The sequence below is a fragment of the Chelonia mydas genome, chromosome 28 (assembly GCF_015237465.2).
Source record: "Chelonia mydas isolate rCheMyd1 chromosome 28, rCheMyd1.pri.v2, whole genome shotgun sequence".
NCBI classification, from domain to species: domain Eukaryota; kingdom Metazoa; phylum Chordata; order Testudines; family Cheloniidae; genus Chelonia; species Chelonia mydas.
The window spans coordinates 7,248,913-7,275,828 of NC_051268.2; the positions used below are offsets into that span (position 1 = coordinate 7,248,913).

At 46.7% G+C, this 26,916-nt stretch overlaps 2 protein-coding genes and 1 long non-coding RNA gene across 33 annotated transcripts in view; 2 read left to right on the forward strand and 1 right to left on the reverse strand.

Moving 5' to 3' along the window:
* The window catches only part of LOC122463960, a 45,786-nt gene extending 31,774 nt beyond the window's left edge, over window positions 1-14,012 (forward strand). For both annotated transcript variants that reach the window (XR_006287759.1, XR_006287758.1), the window contains one exon: window positions 11,378-14,012. This is a non-coding gene — a long non-coding RNA (uncharacterized LOC122463960). The remainder of the gene's footprint in view (window positions 1-11,377) is intronic.
* The window catches only part of LOC102934530 (zinc finger protein OZF), a 1,287,564-nt gene that overhangs the window by 509,182 nt on the left and 751,466 nt on the right, over window positions 1-26,916 (reverse strand). Inside the window, exons 2-7 of one of the 28 annotated variants that reach the window (XM_043537281.1) lie at window positions 26,447-26,553; window positions 22,280-22,450; window positions 16,331-16,413; window positions 15,177-15,303; window positions 9,862-9,978; window positions 86-9,407 (exon numbers count right to left, since the gene is read on the reverse strand). The exons of 5 other annotated variants lie outside the window; for them this stretch is intronic. In XM_043537281.1, the coding sequence (XP_043393216.1) occupies window positions 7,948-9,407; window positions 9,862-9,978; window positions 15,177-15,303; window positions 16,331-16,354 (1,728 nt within the window). In that variant the 5' untranslated portion in view covers window positions 16,355-16,413; window positions 22,280-22,450; window positions 26,447-26,553 and the 3' untranslated portion in view covers window positions 86-7,947. Of the gene's footprint in view, window positions 1-85; window positions 9,408-9,861; window positions 9,979-10,403; window positions 10,554-15,176; window positions 15,304-15,527; window positions 16,284-16,330; window positions 16,414-22,279; window positions 22,451-24,739; window positions 25,278-26,446; window positions 26,554-26,916 lie in introns of those variants that run through there. 22 more of the 28 variants (XM_043537282.1, XM_043537298.1, XM_043537266.1 and 19 more) reach the window with 22 other exon arrangements.
* LOC102930400 (zinc finger protein 501) overlaps window positions 1-26,916 on the forward strand; it is a 1,110,025-nt gene that overhangs the window by 359,526 nt on the left and 723,583 nt on the right. The gene's annotated exons all lie outside the window — the stretch shown is intronic.

A 26,916-nucleotide genomic window follows, 5' to 3' on the forward strand; every position in this document is an offset into this window, starting at 1 on the left:
ATGAAGAAAATGGAGAGTGAATTAAAGGGAAATATACAAATACAAGTTCCAGCCCCGGTTGCTTATTGAAAGAAATGACTCGATATCCAAGTTACATGCTTTATTAACATGAACAAATAAATCCAAGAGCTCCCATCACTAAGGCTAAATGACTGTGGACACCACTCAGCTAAGAGTTAAAAAATGCAGTGATAAAGTTCAGGTCAAATCAGTAAATCAATGAGTCAACAAGGATATTATGTTGGAATCAAGTCATCAATTTAATCAAACCACCAGATTAATACAGCAGAAAATCAACGCTTATAAATCCTAAAAGAGCAACCCAAGGAGGCAGGTGCATATTTAGTGATGCCAAAACCCCAATCAGAGATTTTTACCCAGGCAATGCAACCCAGATTTAGCCAGCTGAATATTTCAATACCAAAACGAAATTATTGCTTATATTTAGCCTACAACCTCAAAGCTAATTAGTTTTCTCCTTAGATTTCACTATTGTGTAGCTAATACTTCAACTCGCCCTCTCGCCCCAAAACACATACAGACCTTAGAGAGACATTAGTTAGTCTCTCTCTCACACACACGCACACCACCCTCCCCCCAATCTAATAGATAGGCTGGGAGGACTCCAAGTTCATAAAAAGAATCAGACAAAAAATAGAAAAAAGAACAAAATGTTTCTAAGTTTATAAGGGGTTGGATCTCTGCACCTCTCGGTCTTTGGAGTCACCTGGAGCAGGAACCGTAGCTGCAGTTTAGGAACCAGGTAATGCAATAGATGGTCCAGCACGTTGGGCTATCAGGCTTTTCAGGTACAGGGAGACTAGTGAAGGCTGCATAGCCTGTCGACGTTGTGATTCATTCCCCAGAGGGGATCAGTGCTGGGATCCTGGCAGTCAGTCTCTCTGAGGCTACGTCTACACAGGCAGAGTTACAGAGCTGGGAGTTACAGTGCTGCTCAGAGAGCACTAAAGGGAAACCGCTATTGTGTGTTCACACTGTCAGCTGCCTGCGCAATAGTGTGTTCACACTTGCGGCACTATAGCGGTACATGGAGCGGTGCACTCTGGGCGGCTATCCCACTGAGCACCTCTTTCTCTTCTCCCGCTAAGAGTTGTGGGAAGGTGGAGGGAGGTGTTTCCTGAGCCCAAATGCGGCATTCCATTGTGGTCAGCGCCTCCGTGAATGTCCCGTGATGCATTGCTTCCCATCTTAGCAATCCCTGTGCTTCTGTCCGCATTTGGTGCCATCTTTCAATGATTTGTGTACTGCGCGCTCTGCCTATTTGGTCTGTAGGAATGGATCCCACACTTACTAACACATCACAAGTGGCAGTGGAGTTATTCCTAAAACTACAAAGGTAAGAGGAGTTCGACATTGATTTTGCCATGTGTAGTAGCTACGAGATGAGATTGCTTGTGGCATTCATGGAGGTGCTGTCCACAGTGGAACGCAGCTTTCGGGCTCGGGAAACAAGCACAGAGTGGTGGGATCACATCGTCACGCACATCTGGGATGACGAGCAGTGGCTGCAGAGCTTTCGGATGAGGAAAGCCACCTTCATGGGACCGTGTGATGAGCTCACCCCAGCTCTGGAGCACAAGGACACGAGAACGAGAGCTGCCCTGTCATTGAAGAAGAGCATGGTAATTGCACTGTGGAAGCTGGCTACTCCAAACTCCTACCAATCAGTCGCTAACCAGTTTGGAGTGGGAAAGTTGGCCATTGGACGTGTGTTGACAAGTGTGCAGGGCCATAAATTTCATCCTGCTCTGAAAGACAGACTATGGGGAACATGTATGACATTGTGGATGGCTTCCCAAACTGTGGAGGGGGATAGATAGCACACACATTCCAATTCTGGCACCTGACTACCTAGCCACTAAGTACATTAATCAAAAGGGGTATTTTTCTATGGTTCTCCAGGCACTGGTGGATGACCGCGGGCATTTCACGGACATTAACGCAGACTGATCTGGAAAGGGGCATGACACACGCATCTTTCCGAACATTGGCCTATTCAGGAAGCTGAAAGCAGGGACTTTCTTCCTGGACCAGAAGATCACTGTAGGGGAAGTCAAAATTCCCATTGTGATCCTGGGAGACCCTGCTTACCCCTTAATGCCGTGGCTTATGAAGCCGTACACGGGGCATCTTGACAGCAGCAAGGAGTGGTTCAACAACAGGCTGAGCAAGTGCAGAATGACTGTTGAGTGTGCTTTTCACCATTTAAAGGCCTGCTGGCGCTGCCTATATGGAAGGCTATACTTGGCTGATGATAATCCTATACTTATAGCTGCATGCTGTAAGCCACATAATATTTGTGAAGGGAAGGGTGAAAGCTTCACTCAGGGCTGGACCTCTGAGGCTCAGAACCTGGAGGTTGAGTTTGAACAGCCAGAGACCAGGGCTATTACAGGGGCACAGCGTGGGGCCATAAGGATCAGAGATGCCTTGAGGCAGCAATTTGAAGCTGAAAGCCACTAACATTTGTTGGTATGCACGGGAGTGCAGTGCTTGTAATGCTAAGAAGTGATTGTGATAGATACACTATAAAGGTTTAAGAAAATTGCGTGTTTCTTTGCAAGGCTCTGTTTGCTTTCCATTAATGGAATAAAGATTCCTTTCAAACCAAAACTATTCTTTTATTAAAAAGCAACCACCGGAGGAGAGGGAAAAACACCACCACCACATCAGCACTGTGGGGGATGGGGAAAGAGAGGGTCCCATGAGGAGGTGGGGTCCAGGGACGGTTAAAGATTTGTGTATGCCCAGGTATCATATGCAACCGTATCCTTTGGAGTACAGTGCAGCGGGTACCGTACTTCATCAGGAATAAACTACAGCGGGAGAGGTGTTGAGTGCACTGGGTACGGGGCGCCCGCAGGGCTGGACTGTGATGGGGCAGGAGTGGAATGCAGCGGGTACAGACTGCAGCCAGGAGGTTGCTAAGAGTGTGTTGGCGGTGTCTGGGGGGTGCATGGGAAAGAGTTTTGCGACAGCGGATGCAGGGGAGGGCGGTCACAGAGCTCCTCGGTTTCCAGTGCGGGTAGTGCCTGGAGCATGACCGCTTGGGACTCCATAATGTTTAAAAGCCGCTCCATGGCTTCGTTCTGGCGCACCGCATTCTCCTTTCGGTCCCTTTTCTCGCTGTCCGGTCACTCCTTTAATTCTTGTTTTTCAGCCGCGGAGTGCACCATGACCTCATGCAGAAAGTTCTCTTTAGTTCTTCATGGCCGCTTTCTAATTCTCAGCAGCCATTCAGCCGGTGAGAACAAAGAGGGAGGCTGGGCTCCCAAGGGCATATCTGTGAAGCCAAAATGCACATTTTACAGAAGCAGTATTGTTTGCAACACACAGACCACTGATGCAGTGATTTAAAACACAGCCAGGATTCACATACCTGTCCCTAACTGGCTAACCCAGGCAAGCACCCATGAGCCACAAGACCCCCAAAATGGTAACAGCAGGGGCAGGGGAAATCACTGTTCCAGACCGTACTGTACACTGGGCACGTGGGTCTTGGGGAGAGACAGCACTGTGGGGGGGCGGGAGGGCCGTACAATCATTCCTGTGCCCACATTTTCCACAGGCTGTGTTCATTATGGAAGATATCTCGCTGCTGAGGGTGAGCGGAGAATCAAGAGTCTTCTCCAAGACTGTGGCGTACACCCTGTTCCTTATGTAGCTCACCTATGTGCAGCAATGGTCCCCCCCACCCCTCCCGTGGTGGCAGAGTAGTGCAGGAAAGTTACCCTTAATGGGGCAAGAAATGAAGCAGCTCTGCCAAAGATCCTGCAGCAGCGGATTGCCCTGTATCTCCATAACAGTTTCATGGAGATCTCTGGCACAGATTCCCATAAAGAGAGGGAATCAATTATCACCCTGTTCCTCCACTCAGACTGGGTGGTACACACATCATACAGACACAAGCCTGCTTTCTGCAACCCTCCTGCTCCCAAGAACTCACTTCGATTCCCAAGATCAAAGCCACTTACCAGGGGCCTCCTCTCCTGTTTGCGCTTCACCAAGCTCTGACAGCTGTGGCTGGCTATCCTTCTCGGGGGTAAAGAAGAGCTCCTGGCTGCATGCATATCTGACCTCTGACTCATCCTCTGCCTCTGGGGATCCCTCCGCCTCCACATCCTTATCCAGGATTTCCTCCTCCTGGCTTGGTCCACTCTCGACTGGCATGTGAGCCACTGAAGTATCCACAGTGGCCTTCACAGTGGCGGTGGGGTCACCACTGATTACCACATCCAGCTCTTTGTAGAACCAGGAGCTCATGGGTGCAGCACCGGAGCGGCGGTTTGCCTCCCATGCCATGGAGCAGGCGTTCCACAGCTCCTTCACTTTGACCCTACATTGCAGTGTGTCCTGGTCATGGCCCCTTTCTCTCATGCATCGTGAAATCTGTCCATCGGTATCATTCCTACAACTGGAGCACAGCTGGAAGGGGACAGCCTCCTCTCCCCAATGCTGATGAGGCCCAGCCGCTCAGCATTGCTCCAAGCAAGGTCACCTGGAAAGATGCGCTGAGACCAGTGCATGTGTCACCAAGCAAACGGAAGGGGACTTTCAAAATTCCCAAGGAATTTAAGGGGTGGGGTTCACAGTTGGTAGCCTGCGGTCAGTGCAGTAGAGTTCAAACCGATGACCAGAGAGGCGAGAACAGGGACTGTGGGACACCTTCCGGAGGCCAATCGCAGCACTGTAATCAACCAGAGCGTCTACACTTGCACCGCGGCGCTGTAGTCCTGGCACAGAAAGCTCTACACCTCTCATCGGGGTGGCTTTTTTTTTTTACAGAGCTGCAATTGCAGTTTCTGCGCACTAAGTGGCTTGGCAGTGTGTACACCTTGGGAGTTACACTGCAGAAAGCTACTTTACTGCGCAGAAACTTGCCAGTGTAGACAAGGCCCTACATGGCTTACACAAGAACGCAAGACTGGTCATACTGGGTCAGACCAATGGTCCATCTAGCCCAGCGTGTTGCCTGAGAGTGACCAGTGCCAGATGCTTCAGAGGGAATGAAAAGAACAGGCTTGCTGACCTACAAGGTGAAGGTCTGTCACCCTTTCCTTTAACATTATTGTGATCAGTTCCTACTTATCCTATCGTACCAGCCCTTCCCCCGAGGTCTCTGGACAAATCAGGTGTGAACCACGCCTTTGATACAGACCTGTCTCAATCCAGCTGAATTGAGGCAGACTTTCGGCCAATGTCAGTTTGGAAAAGGCCTGCTTCACCCAGCAGGTTTCTCAAAGTATCTGTTGCTGTGAACCGCATGTAGAGTGGATGTGTGAACCCCAAAGATAACAAACATAAAAGACACACAAGGCCAGCTTTGGGGAGGTTTCCAGAGCCAGGCCTGATGGTTAAATAGCTGTTCTCAAAAGGAAAAGGGTCTTCAGCACCTATAAAAGTAACTGGTTGCAAAATTAAAATTAAATTAAAAAACCAAACCAAAAAAATAACCCAGAAAATCTCCCATCACACACCCATCACCAGCTTAGATCTTGACATCTCCTGCCTGATGTGACATCTTTGCTTTGCAAACGAGAGCCCTGGGGGACTCTGTGGCTGTTACCCTCTAACTGGGTAAAAGGCTCCACATCTTGTCTCAAGTAATTTTCCTCTTCAGGAAAGATTTATTTTAAAATTTATTATAATAAATTCCATTTTAAATAGAAATAATTACAGTCTATACTGGGTCTCTATTCTCATGCATGCTATTTCTCTCACATATTCCCCCACTCTAATTCCTTTGGAGTGAGGTTTTAACTTCAGGATTAGCCACCATTTCCTATGTAGTAGGAGGGGGCAGGGAGAGAACTAGAAGAAAACTTGTAGTGTTACAATAGAATTCAGGTTATCACATGATCAGCCTCTTACATTACACTTATTAACTTCATGTTAAATTTCATTGTTGCTGGTAACAACTTATTCAAAGATTACAAAATATAAACCTATAGGGCAGCTTTCTCTTGATTCCCATTTCCACCCAGTCAGCTTTGTGTGAAGTCACATTCTACCATAAGCTAGGAGCCTTCCATTTCTGAGAGTTCATTTCTCCCTGGATCTTCTCCCATAAGTGTGGGTGGAAGGGGTCTCACACTATGTGGGAAGGCTGCATCATGAGGAAAAACCACCTGTGCTCTATTTTCACACTTTCTAATCTTTCAAAGTAGCAGCAGGAGAAGAAGTGATAGAAATGCATTAGACTTAATAGCAAAACTAAGAGACCAAACTACAGACTCTGGATTTAGCATTCATATATCCTACAATTTGAATTTGGAATTTGATATATTCCCTCATTGGCTACCATCATTTGCCCAGCATAGAAGTGCTTCTTGTCCAACAAGGCAGCCAGATTGGGACCCATAGGCATGGAATGGCTCTGAAGGAATCAGCTCTTTCTTTCTCTGCTTCATGAAACTTTGGATCCAAATGGTAAAAGAGAGTTGTGCCCAATGTAATCATGGCATTGTTTAGGAGTGTGATCAGTGCCATTTAACAAGGGAGCAGGGACCTAAAAACAGTTTACCTGGGCCACAGGTCACCATAGCGTCCATCTCTGGGGTGAAAATCAACCCCTAGTACCTGCAATTTCTACATGAGTTTTGTGAAATCCTTGACCTTACTTGGAGTAATTTTACACTTCTCTGGTGTAGAATTCTTCACCAACCACACAACATACCAGTAGCAATAGTGACGTATAACTCCCCCAAATATGCCCTTTTATTCCTTTAATCTGGTGGCACAGATTTAAATTAGGGACTAAATTCAGGTGCTGCTTAGAATCCCTGTAAGACACCAAATGTCAGGTATCTATTAACAATAGGTGTCTTTCTGCAGCTCTATCACATTCCACATGGATTTCATTTTCTACACGTTTGCAGCATCTCCCAGGGGTGAGCTGAACAGGAATGTCACTTCCATTTTTCCCATCTCTACCTAGATAGGTATTCTAGTTCCCAAATAATAGGCAACATGCACCTGATTAGGAAGCAGGTATCTTCAGGAGCGACCTCCTTCACAGCCTGGACAGAACTGCTTTGGGAGCCAAATGCATGGGTATTTTGCTTAGTTCCAAATCATTGAGTCCTGCTTTAAGCAGGGGGTTGGACTAGATGACCTCCTGAGGTCCCTTCCAGCCCTGATATTCTATGATTTACTAGGGAATCCGCTTCCCAGCCCTTTAGAAAAAATATTGACATAACCAATTAAACAACAGGGGTGATTGGGATGGTGATGGGGAATAGGGTAAATCAGAGGGATTCCCTTATCTTCTTCTGTTGTTACAGAGGGGAAAATGACATTTTTCCCTATCCCTGCTCTTTTTTATAGTTCAATATATTTTAAGGAAGGAAAATGGTAGTAAAAATATCTGCTCTCTAACAACCTGAAGCAACAACAGAGCAATTGGGAATGAAACCATTTGTTACCGAAGGGGGATCTTGATGAGTAACAATTGCTTTGAAATGGGGGAACAGTAGAACCATGATGCTCAGGGTTTGTTTAGACTAGGAAAAGTGATGGAGTTTAGGTCAGGTCAAGGGGAAAGCTAATGCCAACCACTGCAACTGGGCTGCCTCTGCTCTACCACTAGAATTGTCTTTTCACACCAAGATCACTGACTTGAGCAGCCAACGCCATGTACAGCCCTAGTGGATGTAAGGCACAGTGTACATTATCTCAGTGTACATTGTTGTGAATGAAACCTCTCTCCTTCCGGGAGCTGATGAACATTCCTGGTTGGAGGGATACACACTGCTACAACTCAAAAGGAAAGGAGTTGATAGAAAAGATCACAGGACTGATCCCAAAGAAGGGTGAGCTGCAAAAGGCAGAAGCAGGCAACTGATCTGGGCGAGCTGAGAGACCATGGTGCACAGATCACTATGAGAAATAGAAAATGTGATTTAAAAAAATAATCTTTGCCCAGCCCTAATCAAGGCATTTGTTACAGTTCTGTCTCATGTGTATTTTCTGATGTCTAATAAGGTGTGAGCTATTTTTGAAGCTTTTCCTACACTCAGAGCATGTGTAAGGCTTCTCTCCTGTATGGATTCTCTGATGTGAGATAAGGTTTGAGCTCTGATTGAAGCTTTTCCCACACTCAGAGCATGTGTAGGGCCTCTCTCCTGTGTGGAGTCGCTGATGTGTGATCAGGGCAGAGCTGCGATTGAAGCTTTTCCCACATTCAGAGCATGTGTAGGGCATCTCTCCTGTGTGGATTCTCTGATGTGTGATCAGGGCAGACCTCTGATTGAAGCTTTTCCCACACTCAGAGCATGTGTAGGGCATCTCCCCTGTGTGGATCCTACGATGTGTGATAAGGGTCGAGCTCTGATTGAAACTTTTCCCACACTCAGAGCATGTGTAGGGAGTCTCTCCTGTGTGGATTCTACGATGTATGATAAGGGTCGAGCTCTGATTGAAGCTTTTCCCACACTCAGAGCACGTGTAAGGCTTCTCTCCTGTATGGATTCTCTTATGTGAGATAAGGTTAGAGCTCCGATTGAAGGTTTTCCCACACTCAGAGCATGTGTAGGGCCTCTCTCCTGTGTGGATTCGCTGATGTGTGATCAGGGCAGAGCTGTAATTGAAGTCTTTCCCACACTCAGAGCACGTGTAGGGCATCTCTCCTCTGTGGATTCGCTGATGTGTGATCAGGGCAGACAACTGACTGAATCTTTTCCCGCACTCATAGCACATGTAGCGCGTCTCTCCTGTGTGGATTCTACGATGGGTGATCAGGGTCGAGCTCTGATTGAAACTTTTCCCGCACTCAGAGCACGTGTAGGGCGTCTCGCCGGTGTGGATTCGCTGATGTGTGATAAGGTGTGAATGCCGACTAAAGCTTTTCCCACACTCAGAGCATATGTGGCGTCTCTCTCCTGTGTGGATTCGCTGATGTGAGACGAGGGTTGAACTGTCAACGAAGTGTTTCCCGCACTCAGAGCATCCATAAGATTTCTCTCCTGTGTGGGTTCTCTGATGCGTGATAAGGTTTGAGCTCTGATTGAAGCTTTTCCCCCACTCAGAGCACATGTAGGGTTTCTCTCCAGTGTGGGTTCTCTGATGTGTGAGAAGGTCTGAGCTCCGATTAAAGCTTTTCCCACTCTCATGGCATGCGTAGCGTGTCTCTTCCAAGTTGATTCTCTCACATGTAATAGGGTCTGAGTGGCTACTGAAGTTTTCCTCTGGCCTCTGCTCAGTCTCACAGGCTTTTGCTTTTTCTGGGAGTGCACAACTCCTGGAATCATTCCCTTTGGACGTTCCTGATAACGTTCCATGTGGTTCTACTTGCTCAGCATCTTCCTGCTGGGGTTTCTCCTCCTCATTCTCAGTCACCATCCCATCACCTGATGGGAGACAAAGAGAATCCAGACATAGGTCACTCCCTATACCGGAAAGAAAGGAAATCTCAGACAGAGGAATGGAAAAAGGGATGAACAAACCAAAATACGTGTGGGAGAGATCAAACCTATCAGGAGCTGATTTTCCCCAAACCCTTCCTCACAGGAGAGAGGAAGGGATCAGTTTTGGTCTGCATCTCACCAGAACCCTCAGGGGAAAGTGAGATTGGAGAGGGACCTTCTGCCACTTGTCAGTCAGAAGAGGTGGGAAGCCATGAGTGACATAAAATCATAGAATATCAGGGTTGGAAGGGACCTCAGGAGGTCATCTAGTCCAACCCCCTGCACAAAACAGGACCAACCCCAATTAAATCTCCCAGAATGATTCCATTCTGCAGGGAACAATCCTGAACTTGGAGAGCTCAAGGTCTTTGTAGGGCATCCCAAAGGTTTCCTGCATTCCCAAACAGTTTTTGAGTTGGTTTAAGTAATTCCTCACCTGTGCAGGAAGCTCTTGCGAGCACTTCTGTCTCAGAGCCCTGGAGGTCCGGGACCCACGGCTCTTCCCCTCGTTCCAGCTGCAAGATCACATCAGGTTTGGAAACTGGAAACCCTACTCCAGGCAAAGAAAACAAGGGAGGTCAGTGGAATTTGTGGGATACTTGTCACAAAGAACAGTCCATGGTTGTAATCCCAGCTCATTTTTTAAGCACTAACATCCCAAGGCCATCTTCTTTGGCTAAAAGTGGCAGGATAGTTGTTATTATTATATAAATAATATTCATTACCTTAGTGCCTAAGGAGCAACTAACAGCGGGTCACCATTATACTAGGCAAAGTACAGAGAATAGTAGATGGCCCACGCCCTGAAGAATTTACAATCTAAATAGACAAGACAGGCACAGAATGGGGGAAGGTGTAGAACCCACTGTTAGAATATAGATATTCAAGCCTGCCTGTAAAGTCTACATGTTAAGAACTTAGGTGTATTTTTATCACTTAGCTACTTACAGGGGTATAAAAGCAAAGAATCAGACTCACAGTACGCCTGTGTATGGGCCTTCTCTCACTAGGATAGCCTAAGAACAAGGCCACAGACGAAGGCCCTTGGCTAAGCAGATGGGGCAGCCAAAAGCTGGGAAGCATACGGTCACATCCTCATATCCCAAACGAGTCACGTTGAAATAAGGTGGCATTGGGCTATTAGGAAGACGATCCTGTCCAGATGGTGCCCATCACCACCAGATAAAGAAACAGATCTTAAGATGGTTAAAGAAAATGTAGTTTGATAGCATCCTGTCTGGCAAGAAATCACTTATCAATGGTTGTGAAACCCTCATTTCCGTATTGTTTTATCTTTATGGCCACCATTTTTACCTCGTTAATCAGTCTAGTTCTCTAAGTGTTTCTGTCTGTTGTGTAATTAACTTTGCTAGGTGTAAGTTAATTAGGGTAGTGGGATATAATTGGTTAGAGAATTATGTTACAATATGTTGGAATTGATTAGTTAAATTTCAGTACGATTGGTTAAGGTATAGCTGAGCATATTACTATATAAAAGGGGGTCAAACAGGAGGGGGAAGGGAAACTGGAATCATGTTGGTTAAGAGGGGTGAAATGGGAACAGGGACACAGGCGAGGCTCTGCGGCGTCAGAGCTGGGAAGGGAACATGGGGAAACAGGCTTTGTCGGCGTACAGAGATAAGCGCAACTGGTGTGAAGGACTTTGCAATATGCCTGCTTGGAAACTAACCCAAATAAGCATCGCATTATCTGTGCTTCGGACTTCTGGTCTTTTGCTGCTTGCTGTCTGCGTGACAAGAACCAGAGAAGTGGGAGCGTGAATGGAAAGCCTTGTAACAAAAATGACATAACCTGATAACCAAGAGGTAAGTCTTTGAGGAAGGTTTTAATACACTTTGGAACTGATCAGAGATTCCCATGAGGACTGAGGAGGGGGCGATGGTAAATACACATTTAGATCCTTTTCTTGTTTTATATCTTTTCCCCATCAGGCACACGGGCACGCTGTCATGGATCCATAGGATCTCTGCAACGCCCTGGCTTTTAAACAGTCCTTGGGAGCTGCCCATTCAGTGCACGAGACCCCCAAGAGGTCCCACTCTTCCACAAGGATGAGCCATGGAGTTTCAACATCTGAGACTGAGCCTCTGGCTTCAACACTCCTATTCCAACCTGTGAGCTCTGCCCAGCAGGTCCAGCTGAACGACACTCCTCTTCAGAGACTGTTCCTCAGTCAATGCACAGAGCAAATTTTTCCTGTGACACTGGGCAGACTTTTAAAACACAGCAGGGTTTATTAGTCAACTGAAACACAGCACTGGAAAGCCCTTAGATTAGGACAGAGAAGCGAAGAAGACAATACAGTCCATGCTGGCCAATGCCCCTGAGCCATCCTGCTGTAGAAAACAGTTTGGTTTCCTTTCACTGTGCCTGTCCATTTGTCTTTGCTCCGGTAGGGCTCTCTGTATCTGCAAGCCCAGTTCCTCCTGCTCCCAAAAACATAACGAGTCCATGTATGCTTCACTTAGCCAAGCAAATATCCTCCCATGGAGAGGTGAGAATTATTCCCTTGTCTCTGTCGGGTATTCCACTGATGTAGGTTGGTCCCAGCCAGTCCTTAATGACCCATTCATATCACCCCATGACAGCTACGTGACAAAACACCTCATGTCTCCTGCTCTTTACAATCATAGCAATACCAATCACAGAGGGAAACTGAGGTGTATATTGGCATCATACAAGTATCACCAAAATTCCTAGCTCAGTCTCACACTCACACACACACACACAGCTCACTGCCCTTGGAGAGAAAGCAAAATACAGGAACTGGAGGTTAGTCCAGTGAACACAGTGGAGGAGAAGCTGCAATCCTCAAACTCTAGTCAAAAAGGAGAGGTATGTGGTTTCCTACCCATAGAGAGGGGCTGGGTAGAGGTCTGATACCCGAGAGGGCATTGCTTGAGCTGACCATGGAAGCAGGTCAAAGGCTTAGCTACCCCAGAACTTTGACATCGCAGAAGCACATTTTGGGGAATTAGGAAATCTAGTGACTCAGGTGTAATGGGAGGGAGAATGAAACTCTCCCAGTGTGTGGAGAAGGCTGGGGAATTAAACACTAAAATTCAGGAGCAACAGCCTCTAATTCTTCCGGAAAAGGAGAATGTAAGAAACAAGAACTGGGCCACGCAACCTCAGGAGGGCCAGGCTCAAAGATCCAAGGAGCCTGGAGGGAAGACCGCTTGTGGCTGCTGCAGATGGGGAGAGGGGGGACAAGACTCTTTCCAAACTCTCACTCCTGTTGCCCCGACCTGATTTTATGATCTATAACCTAGTCTCAGGTCTTGTGGTCAATTTTATACTCGCTAGAGGTAAAATGTCATGATCAGAGTATTGCTTATCAGCTTGGAACATGCATGGAGGAGCAAGGAGGTAAACATAAATAAATGGGTTATTAAGGGCAGGGACTACACTACAGCCGGGATCAAAGCTCTGAGATCGATCCACCAGTGGTCGATGTAGCGGGTCTAGTGGACCCCTGTACTCTACCCCTGATGAGAAGAGTAAGGTAAGTAGACCCTGCGGTAACTCGACCTAAGATGCATCGACTCCAGCTAAGTTATTCACATAGCTGGAATTGCTCAATGTAGGTTGAGTTACAGCGGTAGTGTAGACATAGCCTAAGCCCGCTACAGTTAAGGGCCTTATATTAGGTTGAGGCTTTGTGGGAGTAGTTATGCTGAAGTCTGGGATTTACCAAAGAGGCCTAAGGAGAGGATCCCAGGTGAGATATTTTGCACCCTCATTTTGAGAGACTAATGAGTAACCACAAACAGGTGCAACACCCCACAGGATTCTGCAAGAAGGAAGTTTGGGGCATCTTTAGCAATTAGACAGGTTTCAGAGTAGCAGCCGTGTTAGTCTGTTTTCGCAAAAAGAAAAGGGGGACTTGTGGCACCTTAGAGACTAACAAACTTATTAGAGCATAAGCTTTCAGAGCTACAGCCCACTTCCACTGAATGCATCCAATGAAGTGAGCTGTAGCTCACGAAAGCTTATGCTCAAATAAATTTGTTAGTGTCTAAGGTGCCACAAGTCCTCCCTTTTTTTTTTTTAGTAATTAGGTTGCTATGAAGTATCTCAGCAGTTGGACTGCATTCATATATTAGAATTATTAAGAAATAAGTGACGTAAATCATGAGTATTAATGCTTGATGCCTAATTATAGACTTCCCAAAGGCCACATATGGGTTGGGGCAGCTATTGACATTATTGTAATCAGAGTAAAGGAGCAGATATGGTATATAGCCATCCTATTACCATAAGGAAGGGGATAAAATACCTCTCCTCGTTACCATTTTCTCATTTTGTCGGGTCCCTGAGACAGTGTAAACTAAAGCAGGGCCTCCCTTCTGATGGTCTCCCTTGCCCCTCCATCTTTGTTTCCAATGGTGTCCACAACTGGTAAATATGCACCATGCAAGACCCTCTTTACTATACTTATCTTAGTCTAATCGTTAGGTGTATTGATTTTTGCCTATGTTTTCAATTATAACTGTCTGTATTAAATCAAGTTTCTGTGTGTTTCACCCTATTTCATCTCCTCCATTAAATCTGAGTTGCCATGGACAAGGGCAAGTTGTACCCCAATACGTAACCTTATAGGTGAAAAGATGGTACAGGCTGCACTACCTGTGACATCATCAACAAAGTGCCCATTTGTGCCTGGGTAGCGGCCCTGCCATGGGAGGGAGGAGTGCAGCAAGGATTCAGGATCGGTGGCCAAGGTTGCTATGCATAGAGATGGGGAGGGTATATGGGGAGGGAGGTCAAGAGTTGAAATAATATATTTGGGGAAAAAATGTATAATGAAGTGAAACTGAACAGAAATAAAACTGGAGTGTAGGCTCTAAAGCCACAAGGCCTGGGTAGGGATTTGGGGTTAAAGGTCTGGGATCCCCCACAGCTCTAGATCCCTAAAAATCTCCTCCCTCCCACTGACCCACGCAGCCCACTGCCTGGGTGCTATTCCTCCACACTCCCCTCCCCTTCGTCCCATTACTCTCAGCCGGCACCACCTTCTGGAACCTTGGGAGCTTCTTGTGTTCCCTCGTCTCTCACTACCTCATCCCTCCCTGCTGCTTCTTAGCTCTAACCCTGCACACACCCTCCCCATGTCCTGGCACCCAGAATTATCTACTCCCCCCCTTCTGCTCCCCTCCCACAGCTCTGTTCTCCCTTCACCCGTGGGGTCCTGAATGGCAACGTTATACACTCTCATATCAAAAGAGGAGCTTGTCTGACTGTCACACAAGCCATGCATGAGTCATACACCTATTTACCTAATTTAGAATTCTACAGGCAGCATATTTTCCTCTTAAAATGAGGAAAAGGCATGAAAGCTACAGTTATTAATGTAAAAAGAAAAGGAGTATTTGTGGCACCTTGGAGACTAACAAATTTATTTGAGCATAAGCTTTCGTGAGCTATAGCTCATTTCATCGGATGCAAGTACTCCTTTTCTTTTTGTGGATACAGACTAACACGGCTGCGACTCTGAGACCAGTTATTAATGTAGCCAATAAGGATGTATTAAATGCAATTTTAAAATGACTGACAGCACCAAAAAGGCACATGTCCAAAAATTATACTAGTGTGTGGGAGATCAGGCAAAAAAAGTGGGCGAGGAAACCTGCCAAAACTTATATGATGAATAAAGGTATAAAGTTATTACTACTCAGGTTCTTTAGAGACCCCACAGCTTCTAATAACCGATGGGACAGGACTCCTTACCCAGCAAGACCACCGTCTCATAGTTCTCCTGCATGACATCCCTGTACAGGGCTCTCTGAGTGGGGTCCAGGAGAGCCCATTCCCCCTTGGTGAAATACACAGCCACCTCCTCAAAAGTCACCAGCCCCTAAAAGAGAAAGAGTCCAACACTCAGGACCTGCTGCCCCAGTCAAAACCCCACTATTCACTGAACAGCAGCATCAGGTAAATTGAAGGTCCGGGAGGCACATGTTAACAGAGTCCCAGCCCACCTTGCTTAGAGAGGCCAGGAGGCATCAGAGGGTAGAAAGACAGAACCTTTGTGTCCCCCAGCTGATAAATGTGAAGACCCTGCCTCCTTCTATCACATACCTACTAGCCAGAGCTTGATATAGGAGATGGGGCTGTCTCTGGACCCTGCTGGTAGCTCCCTGGTAGGAATCCCAACACACTCCAAATAAAATATACGGAAGAAAGGGGAAGTCAGTAGTAAAGAATATAAGTTAGAAGGTCAGAATTGTAGAAAATTGGTAATGATCAATCAATGAAAATAAGAAGGAAGTTTTTTTAAAGTATATTAAGTACAAAATTAATCCTAACAATGGTAGTGGGAAATTATTAGCTGGAAATGGCAGAATTATAAAAAATAATGCAGAAGAGGTAAAAGTGTTCAATAACAATTTCTCTCCTGGATTTGGAGAAAAACAGATGATGTACTCATATCATAAGATGTTGACGCCGACAGTCTTTCTATTCCAAGAAGAACTCACGAGGATGTTAAACAGCAGCTATTAAAGTTAGACATGTTTAAATCAGCGGGTCCAGATAACAAGAGTTCTGAAAGACCTGGCAGAGGAGTGTGGTGGACTGTTAATGTGGTTTTAATTAGGACTGGCTGAATCTCCAGCAAAGCAGTGTGAGAAGGGCCAGGCCAGCTTGAGGGTTAGAGGGCACAACGGTTCCCAGAAGCCCCCCAGACTACACCCCGGGGTGACAACCCATCACACCCTAGAGTACACAATTCTCAGCAGGTTTGTCACATCCTGTCCCCTCCCTTTCTCCACACTAGATAGTTCCTGGCTCCCACAATTTGTAGCAGCTCCCACCCTCCTATGCATTTACTGCTCCTCTCCCTCCAAGCAGAACCCACCACCAGCTCCCTGATACTCCCTTACCTGAGCCAGCTCCATTGCAGCCATTTCCTTCCCCCTGGGAGGATGGGATGATCTGGAGCGAAATGTGGACGTTATTCTGTAGCCTGCCAGGGCGAGAAGAGCAACGTGAGAGAAATCAGACAGGGTTTTTGTCCATTCCACAAGTCAATTCCCCCCAGGATTATTCCCTGCTAATGGTCATTCTAGGTTCTGCCACACTGTGAAGCAAAGAGTGACCTTATTCCAGGACAGGCCTTGCCCCCTCCCACCAGGGTGTAACCCTCTGAGACATGGTGAAACCCGCCCAGTATCAGAGTCTCTCTGTTACACTTATCAAGTTTGCGGATGATACCAAGCTGGGCGGGGTTGCAAGTGCTTTGGAGGATAGAATTAAAATTCAAAATGATCTGGACAAACTGCAGAAATGGTCTGAAGTCAATAGAATGAAATTCAATAAGGACAAATCCAAAGTACTTCACTTAGGAACAAAACACATACAAAATGGGAAATGACTGCCTGGGAAGGAGTACTGCGGAAAGAGATCTGGGGGTCATAGTGGATCACAAGCTAAATGAGAGTCAACAGCGTTAAACTAAAAAAGCAAGTATCATTCTGGGATGTATTAGCAGGTGTATTGTAAGCAAGACACGAGAAGTAATTCTTCCACTCTACTCTGCGCGGATTAGGCCTCAACTGGAGTAGTGTGTCCAGTTCTGGGCACCACATTTCAGGAAAGATGTGGAGAAATTGGAGAAAGTCCAGAGAAGAGCAACAAAAATGATTAAAGGTCTAGAAAGGGAAGATTGAAAAAAATTGGGTTTGTTTAGTCTGGAAAAGAGAAGACTAAGAGGGGACAGGATCACAGTTTTCAAGTACATATAAGGTTGTTACAAGGAGGAGAGAGAAAATTTGTTCTTCTTAACCTCTGAGGATAGGACAAGAAGCAATGGGCTTAAATTGCAAGAAGGGAGGTTTAGGTTGGACATTAGGAAAAACTTCCTAACTGTCTGAGTGGTTTAGCACCAGAATAAATTGCCAAGGGAGGTTGTGGAATCTCCATCATTGGGGATTTTTAAGTGCAGGCTGCACAAACACCTGTCAGGGATGGTGAGATAATACTTAGTCCTGCCTTGAGTGAAGGGGACTGGACTTGTGCGACTTCTTGAGGTCCCTTCCAGTTCTATTATTCTGTAAACCAAAGGCCAGAGAAGAGCAGAATCAAAGGAGTCACTTTGGGAGATTCTCCCTGTCATAGTCCCCAAGGCAGCTGTCTCGGGGGGCTGCCAAACAAGGCCAGCACTAGACTCACCGAGGCCCAGGCCAGAAAGCTGAAGTTGCAGCGCATGGGGCTGAAGTTCAGGGCCCTGAGCCCCACCTCCCAGGGCTGAAGCCAAAGCCTAAGCAATGTCGCTTTGTGGGGGCCCCAGGCAGTTGCCCTGCTTGCTACCCTCTAACACCAGCCCTGGCTTTTATATGTAGAAAACCAGTTATTGTGGACCATGTGGGCCGTGGAGTTTTTATAGCATGTTAGGGGGGCCTCAGAAAGAAAAAATTTGAGAACCCCTGGTGTAAGGGACCATCTGTCACAAAGGTGAGCTCAGCTGCGTGGTGAGATCTACGGGATGACCCAAGGGGACTGTCTGTGATTCCATGTTAATGCTGTTACAGTGCCTGAAGCCTTTACACTGGATACTAGGCTGGTGAAATCTACATATCGACCTCACAATCAATTTGGGGTTTGTTCTCTGCTTCTTACCGGTGTGGAAGTGGAAAAAGGGATAAAGGGAATTTGAACGCAGACATCTTAGTTTTCTTAGGAATAGAGCAAGAGTCAGGCTAACTCTAACTCTAAGAACACAAGACTTTAAGGTAGGGCCTGGGCGAGTGGGAAGCGAGCGGGAAAACTGTGAGAGATGCTGTTTTGACCTTGTGTTGGATAAGAATGGAACAAAGACTGTAGCAGGAACTGCTGAGAAAAAGTAAGATATCAGGAAGGAATATGTATAAACAAGATGCAGCAGTTGATCATTATTGCATGTAACAAAAGGTATAAGTGCTTGCCCTAATTGTTTATCATGCGGAGACCCGCAAAGGAAGGGGGAATCCCTGTCTGTGCGCACTCTCCCCCTTGCAATTGCTTGAGAATAAATGGTCTCTGACTTGTTGCAAACAACCTAAGAGTGAAGACTGCGTTTTTCTTCCACACCACTCTGCCTGAGGCTGGCGCTCATGCTCTCGAGTCACTGGAGACAGCGTTACAGGGACTTACGGGCACAATGCCTCCAGCAGCAATTGGCAGCCATGCAGAGCAGGCTTTACAGTGACACCGTGTGGGCCAAATGGTCTATGGACTCAGTCAAGGCCCAGTTCTCCTCCAGTGCACATCAGGATCCCGGCAACCTTCAAGGAGGGTCAAGGCTGCCACTCGTTCAGTGATGATGGATCTCAGCAGAGCATCACCCACGCCCTATGACCCGCCTTGTCTCCTGAGATAGAGGTGAGTGATGGAGGGTGCACAACATATCCTGGGGGTGGGGGGTTAGGGAAAGAGATAACAAAACACACCTTCTGGGGGTCACCCCTCAGGAAGTGAAGGTGACAGGCACTGTGGTGGCAGTAAAGTGGGAGGGGGGAGTGGGAGCAGGAGGGAGCAGCACCCTCCAAGGCAATGTTGCCAGGGGTATCCCCACCACATCAGGCATGGGGCTGATAGGGGGCCATTCCCTGGGCCTGGGTGCCTGGGAAGGCCTATATAAACCCCACGCTGGCAGAGAAGGGGTTAAACTGCTACTTTAGTCTGGACTGGCCCAGCTCCTCCACACCCACAAACCATGCCAGGACTGGAGCAGGAGTTAACAGGAGAGACCTTCTCTACTCATAGGGGGCAACCCTGGGAAAGGAAGAATCTGTGGAACAATTCCACCCCCAAAGAGAGGGCTGGCAGCATTCGGGGCTCTGGCCTTCACCGAGGGAGGGTGGGGATCCCTGGAGCTCAAAGGGGGAGCAGGCTGAAACTTGCGCTGGAAACCCAGTAACCTCTGAAGGGGACTGAGACGCTCCCACAGCCCCCAGAATAAGAGGGGCCCATATCCTGATGGGATCTGTAAACAGCGTTTTCCCCTCCATTTCTTTTTTTTCATTCCTTTATTTACCCTTGTTTGCCAGCAGTCGGCTCTTTTGCTGTTTCACCTGGTTCCCCGAGAGAGGAAGAAAGTGCTCCGAGGCCTCAGACAGAGGGTTGAGCCATGATACACCGGAAGGGCATGCCCCTGTAGCACCCCTGGGGCAGGGGTCAATTGGACTCACAGAGGTGCACCCCAGAAGGCCTGAGGCCCAGCAGTTTGGCACCAGTTTGATGGGCTGGAAGGCCTCTCACTACGGGCTGCCAGAAGCCTGGCGCATGGAGTAGATACGGGGTGGCTTGGGGAGAAGGAAGCAGAGCAGTGTCCCAGACAGCACACCAAGAAGGGAAATGGAGAGGGGACGAGGGGCACTGCAGTGAACTCAGCACCCGTCCTGAAGGCCATTGGCAGAAAGTTGTCCTCTCCCTGGCCTACGGGTGTCAGACAGTGACACAGAGATCCTGTGGCAAAGGGTCACTTGGTCTTTGTCAGCAGCTCTCACCTGAGACCTGACAAACCCATCACATCAAACACATCTCTTGGAGGGTATTTATCCATAGGGGAGATCATGTGAGGCTGTGACAAAGTGGGGGTTTATTCATCTTGTTATGCTGCATGTACGTCTTACTTCCCTATACGAACACTGTGTGTACCTCAGTTTCCCAGTCTACTGCAACAATACTTCGGTGGTGGGAATTGGGTGTGTGATTTTTGCTGAGGCCCTTGGGGCAGGTGAAGCTTCCCAGCAGCCTACACTTATGTAACCGGAGACCCAGGACAGGGTTCAACCAGGTAATACCTTTTGCCTGCGAAGTGAGATAAAGAGACGGAGGAGGAGCAACGGGGGTGTCGGAGCTCGGGTCGCTGGAAGCGGGCAGTTTGCATGGGGGGGACTCGAAGAGGGAGAGTCCAGGGCATCTGGCCCAGGACTCCCAAGATGGACTTGGCTGAAAGTCACTGATTTCTGTGATAGCAAGCTCTGTTCTACGCTGTATTCCTGTCGCCTAATAAACCTTCTGTTTTACTGGCTGGCTGAGAGTAATGTCTGATTGCGGAGTTGGGGTGCAGGGCCCTCTGGCTTCCCCAGGAGCCCCGTCCCAGCAGAGTCACTGCAGGAAGCACACAGTGTGGAAGGGGATGCTGAATGCTCCGAGGTCAGACCCAGGAAGGTCAAAGCTGTGTAAGCTTCTGCCCTGGAGACAGTCTGCTCAGAGAGAGGAGGCTCCCCCAGGTCCTGACTGGCTTCCTACAGAGTAGTTCCAGAGCATTGACCTGGTGACTCCGTGACAGAGGCATCTACAAAAAGCTCATAACTGGTCAAGACTCATAATGACTGAGACATCAACGTATGCGTCGTACGTAAGGAACAAAGCATTTATATTGAAAATCTACTTTATGGACTTGGAATGGAAAATCAATCACCGAGCAGTAATGGGCACCAGGATTGGCCCATCCACCCAAGAGGGAGTCGTCACCCATGTTCCCTCTAATTTGTCCATCCATGTGTGGAATGAATTTTGTTATGTGCTCCACCAATATTGAGGTAATGTGTGGATGTGCGCAACCGGTACAAACAAAAACCCTAGATATAATATATATATTGTAAACAGTTCATAGGTAAGGAAGAAGAAGAAAGAATATTAAAACAAGGGATAATTAATAAGGTGCACTGCTTAAGATGAGCATTTAATATGAAATCAAATAAAAAGAAAATGGACACTGCCCTTGGAGTAGATATATTTTATCATCCTTTCTAACAGTACAAGCTAGTAAACACTCCAAAACGTGGCATAGTGAAAACAGCTATAGAAATAAAACAAAGTCATAGGCATTAAGTAAAAGCATTAAAAATATGCACCAGAGGCCCAATTTAATAACCTCCTCCTCCCATAGACCACTAAATCTTCAGGGAAAGCTGCTCTCAAAAAATGAAGCATCTGCCAAAACACTAGCATGCTACGGACTTTTGCATTTCACAAAAGTATCCCTCTTGCATGCACACAGCTCAGCTTTAAGATGCTAAACAAATCTAGGAGTCAACTAGAAATAGTCAAGCTCTCATCGCAAATATTAATATAATACTTTCTGATACTGGAAAAGAGAGTAAAAGGTATTCACTCAGGCTTATACCATTTCTATGGGATGTTAATTCTTAATTTGATGAATACTTCACACACATAGAACAGGAAAAATAAGGAATAAAGCAACACAGACAGCAAACAAAACCAGAGACAAACAAGTGAGAACACTGAAAATAGGAAGGGAAGTAAAACATCAACTGGTTGGTGATGGGTATTTTAAATGAGTGTTTAGGACCCACGCTGTGCACGTGCAACAGAGCCCTGTAGAAACAGGCAAAGTTCTCCTGTTGTCACATTGCGTGTGTGTCTCACCAACTCAAAAACTCAGAGTAGAAGCCCTGGAGCACACTGACACATGGCTTTGGAGTTTGCACACAGAGCCCTGCTTCAAAGACTTTGCAAATAAGCTCTTCATCCTACAAAAAACCTAACACCACACCTAGTGCTTGCTACTTCTGAGTCAATGGGAGTACTCTGAAGAGCCGTAACTCTACCAGATAGCAAAGTTCTGGCCTTAATGGTTTCCAATACCTCTCCCCAAACAAATACTAAAACTTAATGGAAATCACTTGTCTGGAATCCAACTCTAATTGAAAGGCCAAACAACTAAACAGCATCCATGGTAAAGTTCTTCCAGTTTTAACTATTTACCATGTATTGATTAGTAATACAGGAGATTTTTTAAAAAATCATTAAGATCACAGTTTTCAGATATCTAAAATACTCCAAAGGAATTATGTTGTTAATAGAATCCTTGTCTCTCTTACCTTAAGCCATTAACACCTGTGGAAACTTTGTTTGAAATGTAACCATGCCAATGTCATGAGCTAGGCCTAGCCACCTGGTTTTGCTCCAGTATTCATTCACTAAAGCCCCAATCCTGCAAATGCCCATGAATGGATGCCCTCCAGAGGCATAACTGTTTGCAGGATCAGAATCTAAGAGAGAGTAAATAGCATGAAAGCAGTTTCTTTAAGCCACACCAATCAAAATAAAATCACAGATCTATTTCTTTTAACCTTGGATTGCTGTAATTTACCCACAGGGTCACTAAAACAGAAAGGTCAAAGTGTTTTTTCAGTTTGTTCACTGTGTGGACTTGACAGCAGTTTAGAGCCTGATCCTGCGCTTATGAAGAGCTCACTGCAACCTAATCTGCCGTCTGCACTCTTTAAAAATACTCACGTAACCTCCTCAGAACTCTAGGAAGAGGACAGATGATTAACACCTATCTACAAAAGCAGCCTAAATGCTTTACAATTAAAAAAACCCCACCAACACAAGTCAGATTGTGCATTAAGATCTGCTAATGCAGAATCCCTCAGCCCTCTTTACCTCTCTGCTCTGGATCTGTCTCCCTCCAATCAAACTAAATCTTAGCCCAGTCTTTCTAATACCTCCGGCAGATGTCCACCAGCTGTCTACTGAAACGCAACATGGCCAAAAGCAAGCTCCTCATCTTTCCCTGCTGATACTAGGGGGAAAATATTTTGGTCTAGAACTGCAGAGGATTCACTGTTTTGTGTTTGCGCTAGAATTCTAACAGTGGAAAATAGCGGGAGTGCCACATTATACCTTCCCCATCAGATTTTTCCTGGCATATTTCACTGGCTCTGTTACCAACTGCCCATGACAAACACTTGAAAGAAGGGGAGACGGAGCTGGAAATAGTGGCAGAAGAAGAAGGTGGAGAAGGAGAGAGATATTTGAAAGCATGACCATTATTCCCATTCCACCATAACAAATAAAAGTGCAGGAGGGAGCTACACTTCAGAATCACCCAGCAGCTACGTGGAGAGAGCACTGGATGGGGAATATTCCTGGCTCTGCCATGGGCCTGCTGGGTGATCTTGGGTAAGTCACTGAACTTCTCTGTGCCTCCGATTGCAAACTTGTGCAAGACCCACAACTCCCTATAGGGCGGCTAACTCCTCCTGCCAACATCGCTCTGTGCAAAAAGCTAGGAAATTCACTTACAAAAAACTTTATGAACGCAGGATTTAAGGTTTCCCGGAGCTGTCTTTGCCCCTCCAAAAGAGAGCTCTGACCCACATGACCCTTTCTTTACTCCTACAACACACCTATGTGCACCGGGCCTTTTGAAATAGTGCCTGTCACTAAAATACTAGGGAAAACGACAACCAGGGCACACAATAAAGCACTTTATCTTTGCTAAGACGGAATTTGGTTTTAGATGAGCTGCACTATACAGGAGCTACTGACACCTGTTCTACACTCAGACACTGAGCCTGCTCCCCAGAAACAGCCGCACGCTTGGTCAATTGAACACCTCTTCACCCCTTTTTACAACTCTCATCCTTACTCACAGAAGTTCCAGCTGACATTCTACATTCACTTACCCATGGTTAAGCACACAGATTGCTCTCAGATCCCACCTCACTGCTGACCATTCCCATGGCAAACAGTCCCGTTTCCTGCAACATGCCCAGCTCAGTGCAGAAATGATACAGACTGGAAGTTCAAGGTACACATGCACCTCATTCCTTTCATCGCACACATGGGGGGGGACTCAGACCCAGATCTTCTCATATCACAATCACACCTCCACCAAGTTGCTCTAACTAACACCTCTACCTTTCTGTGCAGCCACACCTAACAGAGTGAGTGCAGCTGGAGTGCAGGCAGAGAACGCCCAGTGGCTGTTGCCAGCTCCAGGGGGCAGAGTTAAGGTTGCATTGGCATGCACATTAGCTCTGTATTTCCTAGTTTTTGGAGGTTTGACTTTTGCTGAACTTGACATTCTGGCAGGGCCCAACATACTGCGGGGCAACCTTACCTCTGCATTAATGAAGGTGTCAGTGACTAGATGAATGTAAATACCCAGAAAGTGATGAGTCCCCATCCCCACCTGCCATTCACACAGGCAGCAAAGCCCTGGGCAAGGCAACTTTCAGAGGCCAAGAGAAGGGGATAGAGCTTAGAGTTTCTCTGCCAGTCAGGAAGGGGTAGCAGCGCGGGAAGACTGGCAGCAGATAGTTGGAGGGGTGAAGAGGTTTGGGGTAGGGTGGGGGCAGAAGCAGCTGGGGCTGGGCAGTCTCCATGGGGGACATTTGCTCCTCCTGTGCCCCTTCCACACACCCTCTTGCGAGTAGAGAATGACCACCCTCTCCCCACCCCCAGGGGCTGCCGTGTCTCGGGACTCTCCCAAGTTGCACCCACTAACTCTCTTCCCATTTGGGGTGTAGCTCAGGGCAACAATTTCCCACCAAGATGAACCCAGCTGGCCGCAGCCGTTCTGGTGCCACAGGGGCCTCTGGTGGGTGAAAGGCAGAACTGCAGCACTTCGCGGGCAGAATGGATCTTCTGCATGCCAAAAAAAAAAAAAGAAAAGAAATTCTGACTTTGCACCCAATTCCTGAAGCTGCTGAGTATGCATAAGTTAAAATGAAACCAAGGCTCCGTCTCCCCAAGGACCTGGCCCCTCGTGAAAAATTATAGACACTCCCCAGAAATCTGAAATGGGCACTTCATAACCGATAGAATGTTATTTATCTATTCACTTCAGGGAATTACCAATAAAAGAAACAACCCAGTAAAGCGGACACCCTTAGGGAAAGATCTCATGTGTCTTTACAAATCGGTATAATCTAATCTGGCACTTTATACAGTAAAATGCCTTATTCCTAGCCCTATGGAGATTACCTGGTGTCACTATAGGGCAGAATTAAGGTTGGGTACCTGAGTAGCATATTGCGATTGCTGTTAAGTGGGTTTGGCAAAATTCATTCTGTTTATTTCTTTCTTTTAAATTCAACAGATGATATCGATATTTATTTTTAAGCTTTTTTTAATGTTTACAATTTCAATGTTCAGAGCTGTGGGAAGTTATAGGGGTCATCAGCCAACAATTTTTATAACCGTTCAAACACAAATTGTCAATCTCACATGCAAAATATATAGTGTAAATATCCATAAATCAAACTCAACTTTCTCCAGAAGCATTTCTATATTTTACCTGTACAGTGAAATGAACATTTACTGCAATTTATTCATAAAAATCCAATCCTTTCAAGAGTACTTTTAAGTAATAAAGTACTTTAATTCTTTCAATTCCTGTATTGTAATGGTTCCTTTGAGGATAATTACACCCTGGGATGTATTTTACTCTCAGTAGCGTAACCCCATCGTGATGTAGCTCCTGTCTGGGAGCTCTGCTGAGGCCAGTGGCATTATGATCAGAAGGGGACACTCTGACACATGAGCAGAGACACATGGGGGAGGGTGGAGGATGAGGTAACATGGAGACTACCAGGGTTGAACATGGCCCTGCCAAGTGCGGGGAGCAAACTCCCTTAGTCTCTCCTCTCCCCCACCTCCCAGAGTCAGTAACTCTGATAAATCATTCCCTGAAACCTAAATCCCCCCAGTATGTGAGAGAGTGATTAACGCAGGTGCCTTAGGGGCTGCAGCGCCAACCCCCTGCCTGGACGAGGGGGATGAAGAACTGCAGTAGAAACGGGTTAGGCTAGGAGAGGGCACAGCTGATGTGGGACTGGGAGCTCAGTTGACCAATAGGCCAGAACTCATGGTGGGTTGGGACAAGAAGTTAACAGGACTCGGTAGAGGCACTTCTGTGTATTTTCCCCATTTACCATCCTGACATGTATTTAATTTTTAAACTTTTCATTCAGATTTAAACACATAGGAGCTAAGATGTGTTGAGGCGTTGCCATTTACAGTGGTACAGTTTTAATTAGGTGCTTAATCAGATGCGAATGCAACACAAAGCATGCAATAATTAGTGTGCTTTCCTTCATTAACTTGACTGTGTGCGGTGCATAGCTTTTAAAAAAAAGATGGTGAGAGCAAACACCTGACAAGCCCTTTTGCCCTAAAAAGCACTTTGGCTCTTTGACATTGCTTCATCCACCCCACCAGAAAATGCTACAGGTAACCAGGTAATTACAGCGTACCCTCACGAGGTGTACTTCTACCAGGTATGTGCCAAAATTCAAATGGTTCTGTTTGGTTTATCTTTCATTCAGGTTTGCAATTCTTCGATCCCATTTAAAAACTGGAACTGAAGTAACCAAAGCAAGTTAAGAAGAGAGCAGCCTCGGGCACAGGTGGGGGTAAAACAATAAAGAGAAAGAACTGACTATGCAAAATGGAACATCCCAAACTATCAGAGCCCCAGACCCCCGTCCAACTGAATCCACCCCAGCAAGGCATATCAAGCTGAGCCCCTGAAAAATCGCCCATCCCCTCTGGCAGTGAATGCCGCGTGTTCCAGATGGAGCTATGGTGTGTGCGTCTGCTCTGCTGACATGCTGCTTTGGTACGGAAGGCACCACGGCCACAGGGAGCAGAGACATGGACTCCTACAGAACAAAATCCAGCACCGCATCCCCTCCCACCTCCGCACGGTCTGCCATCCCTTCCC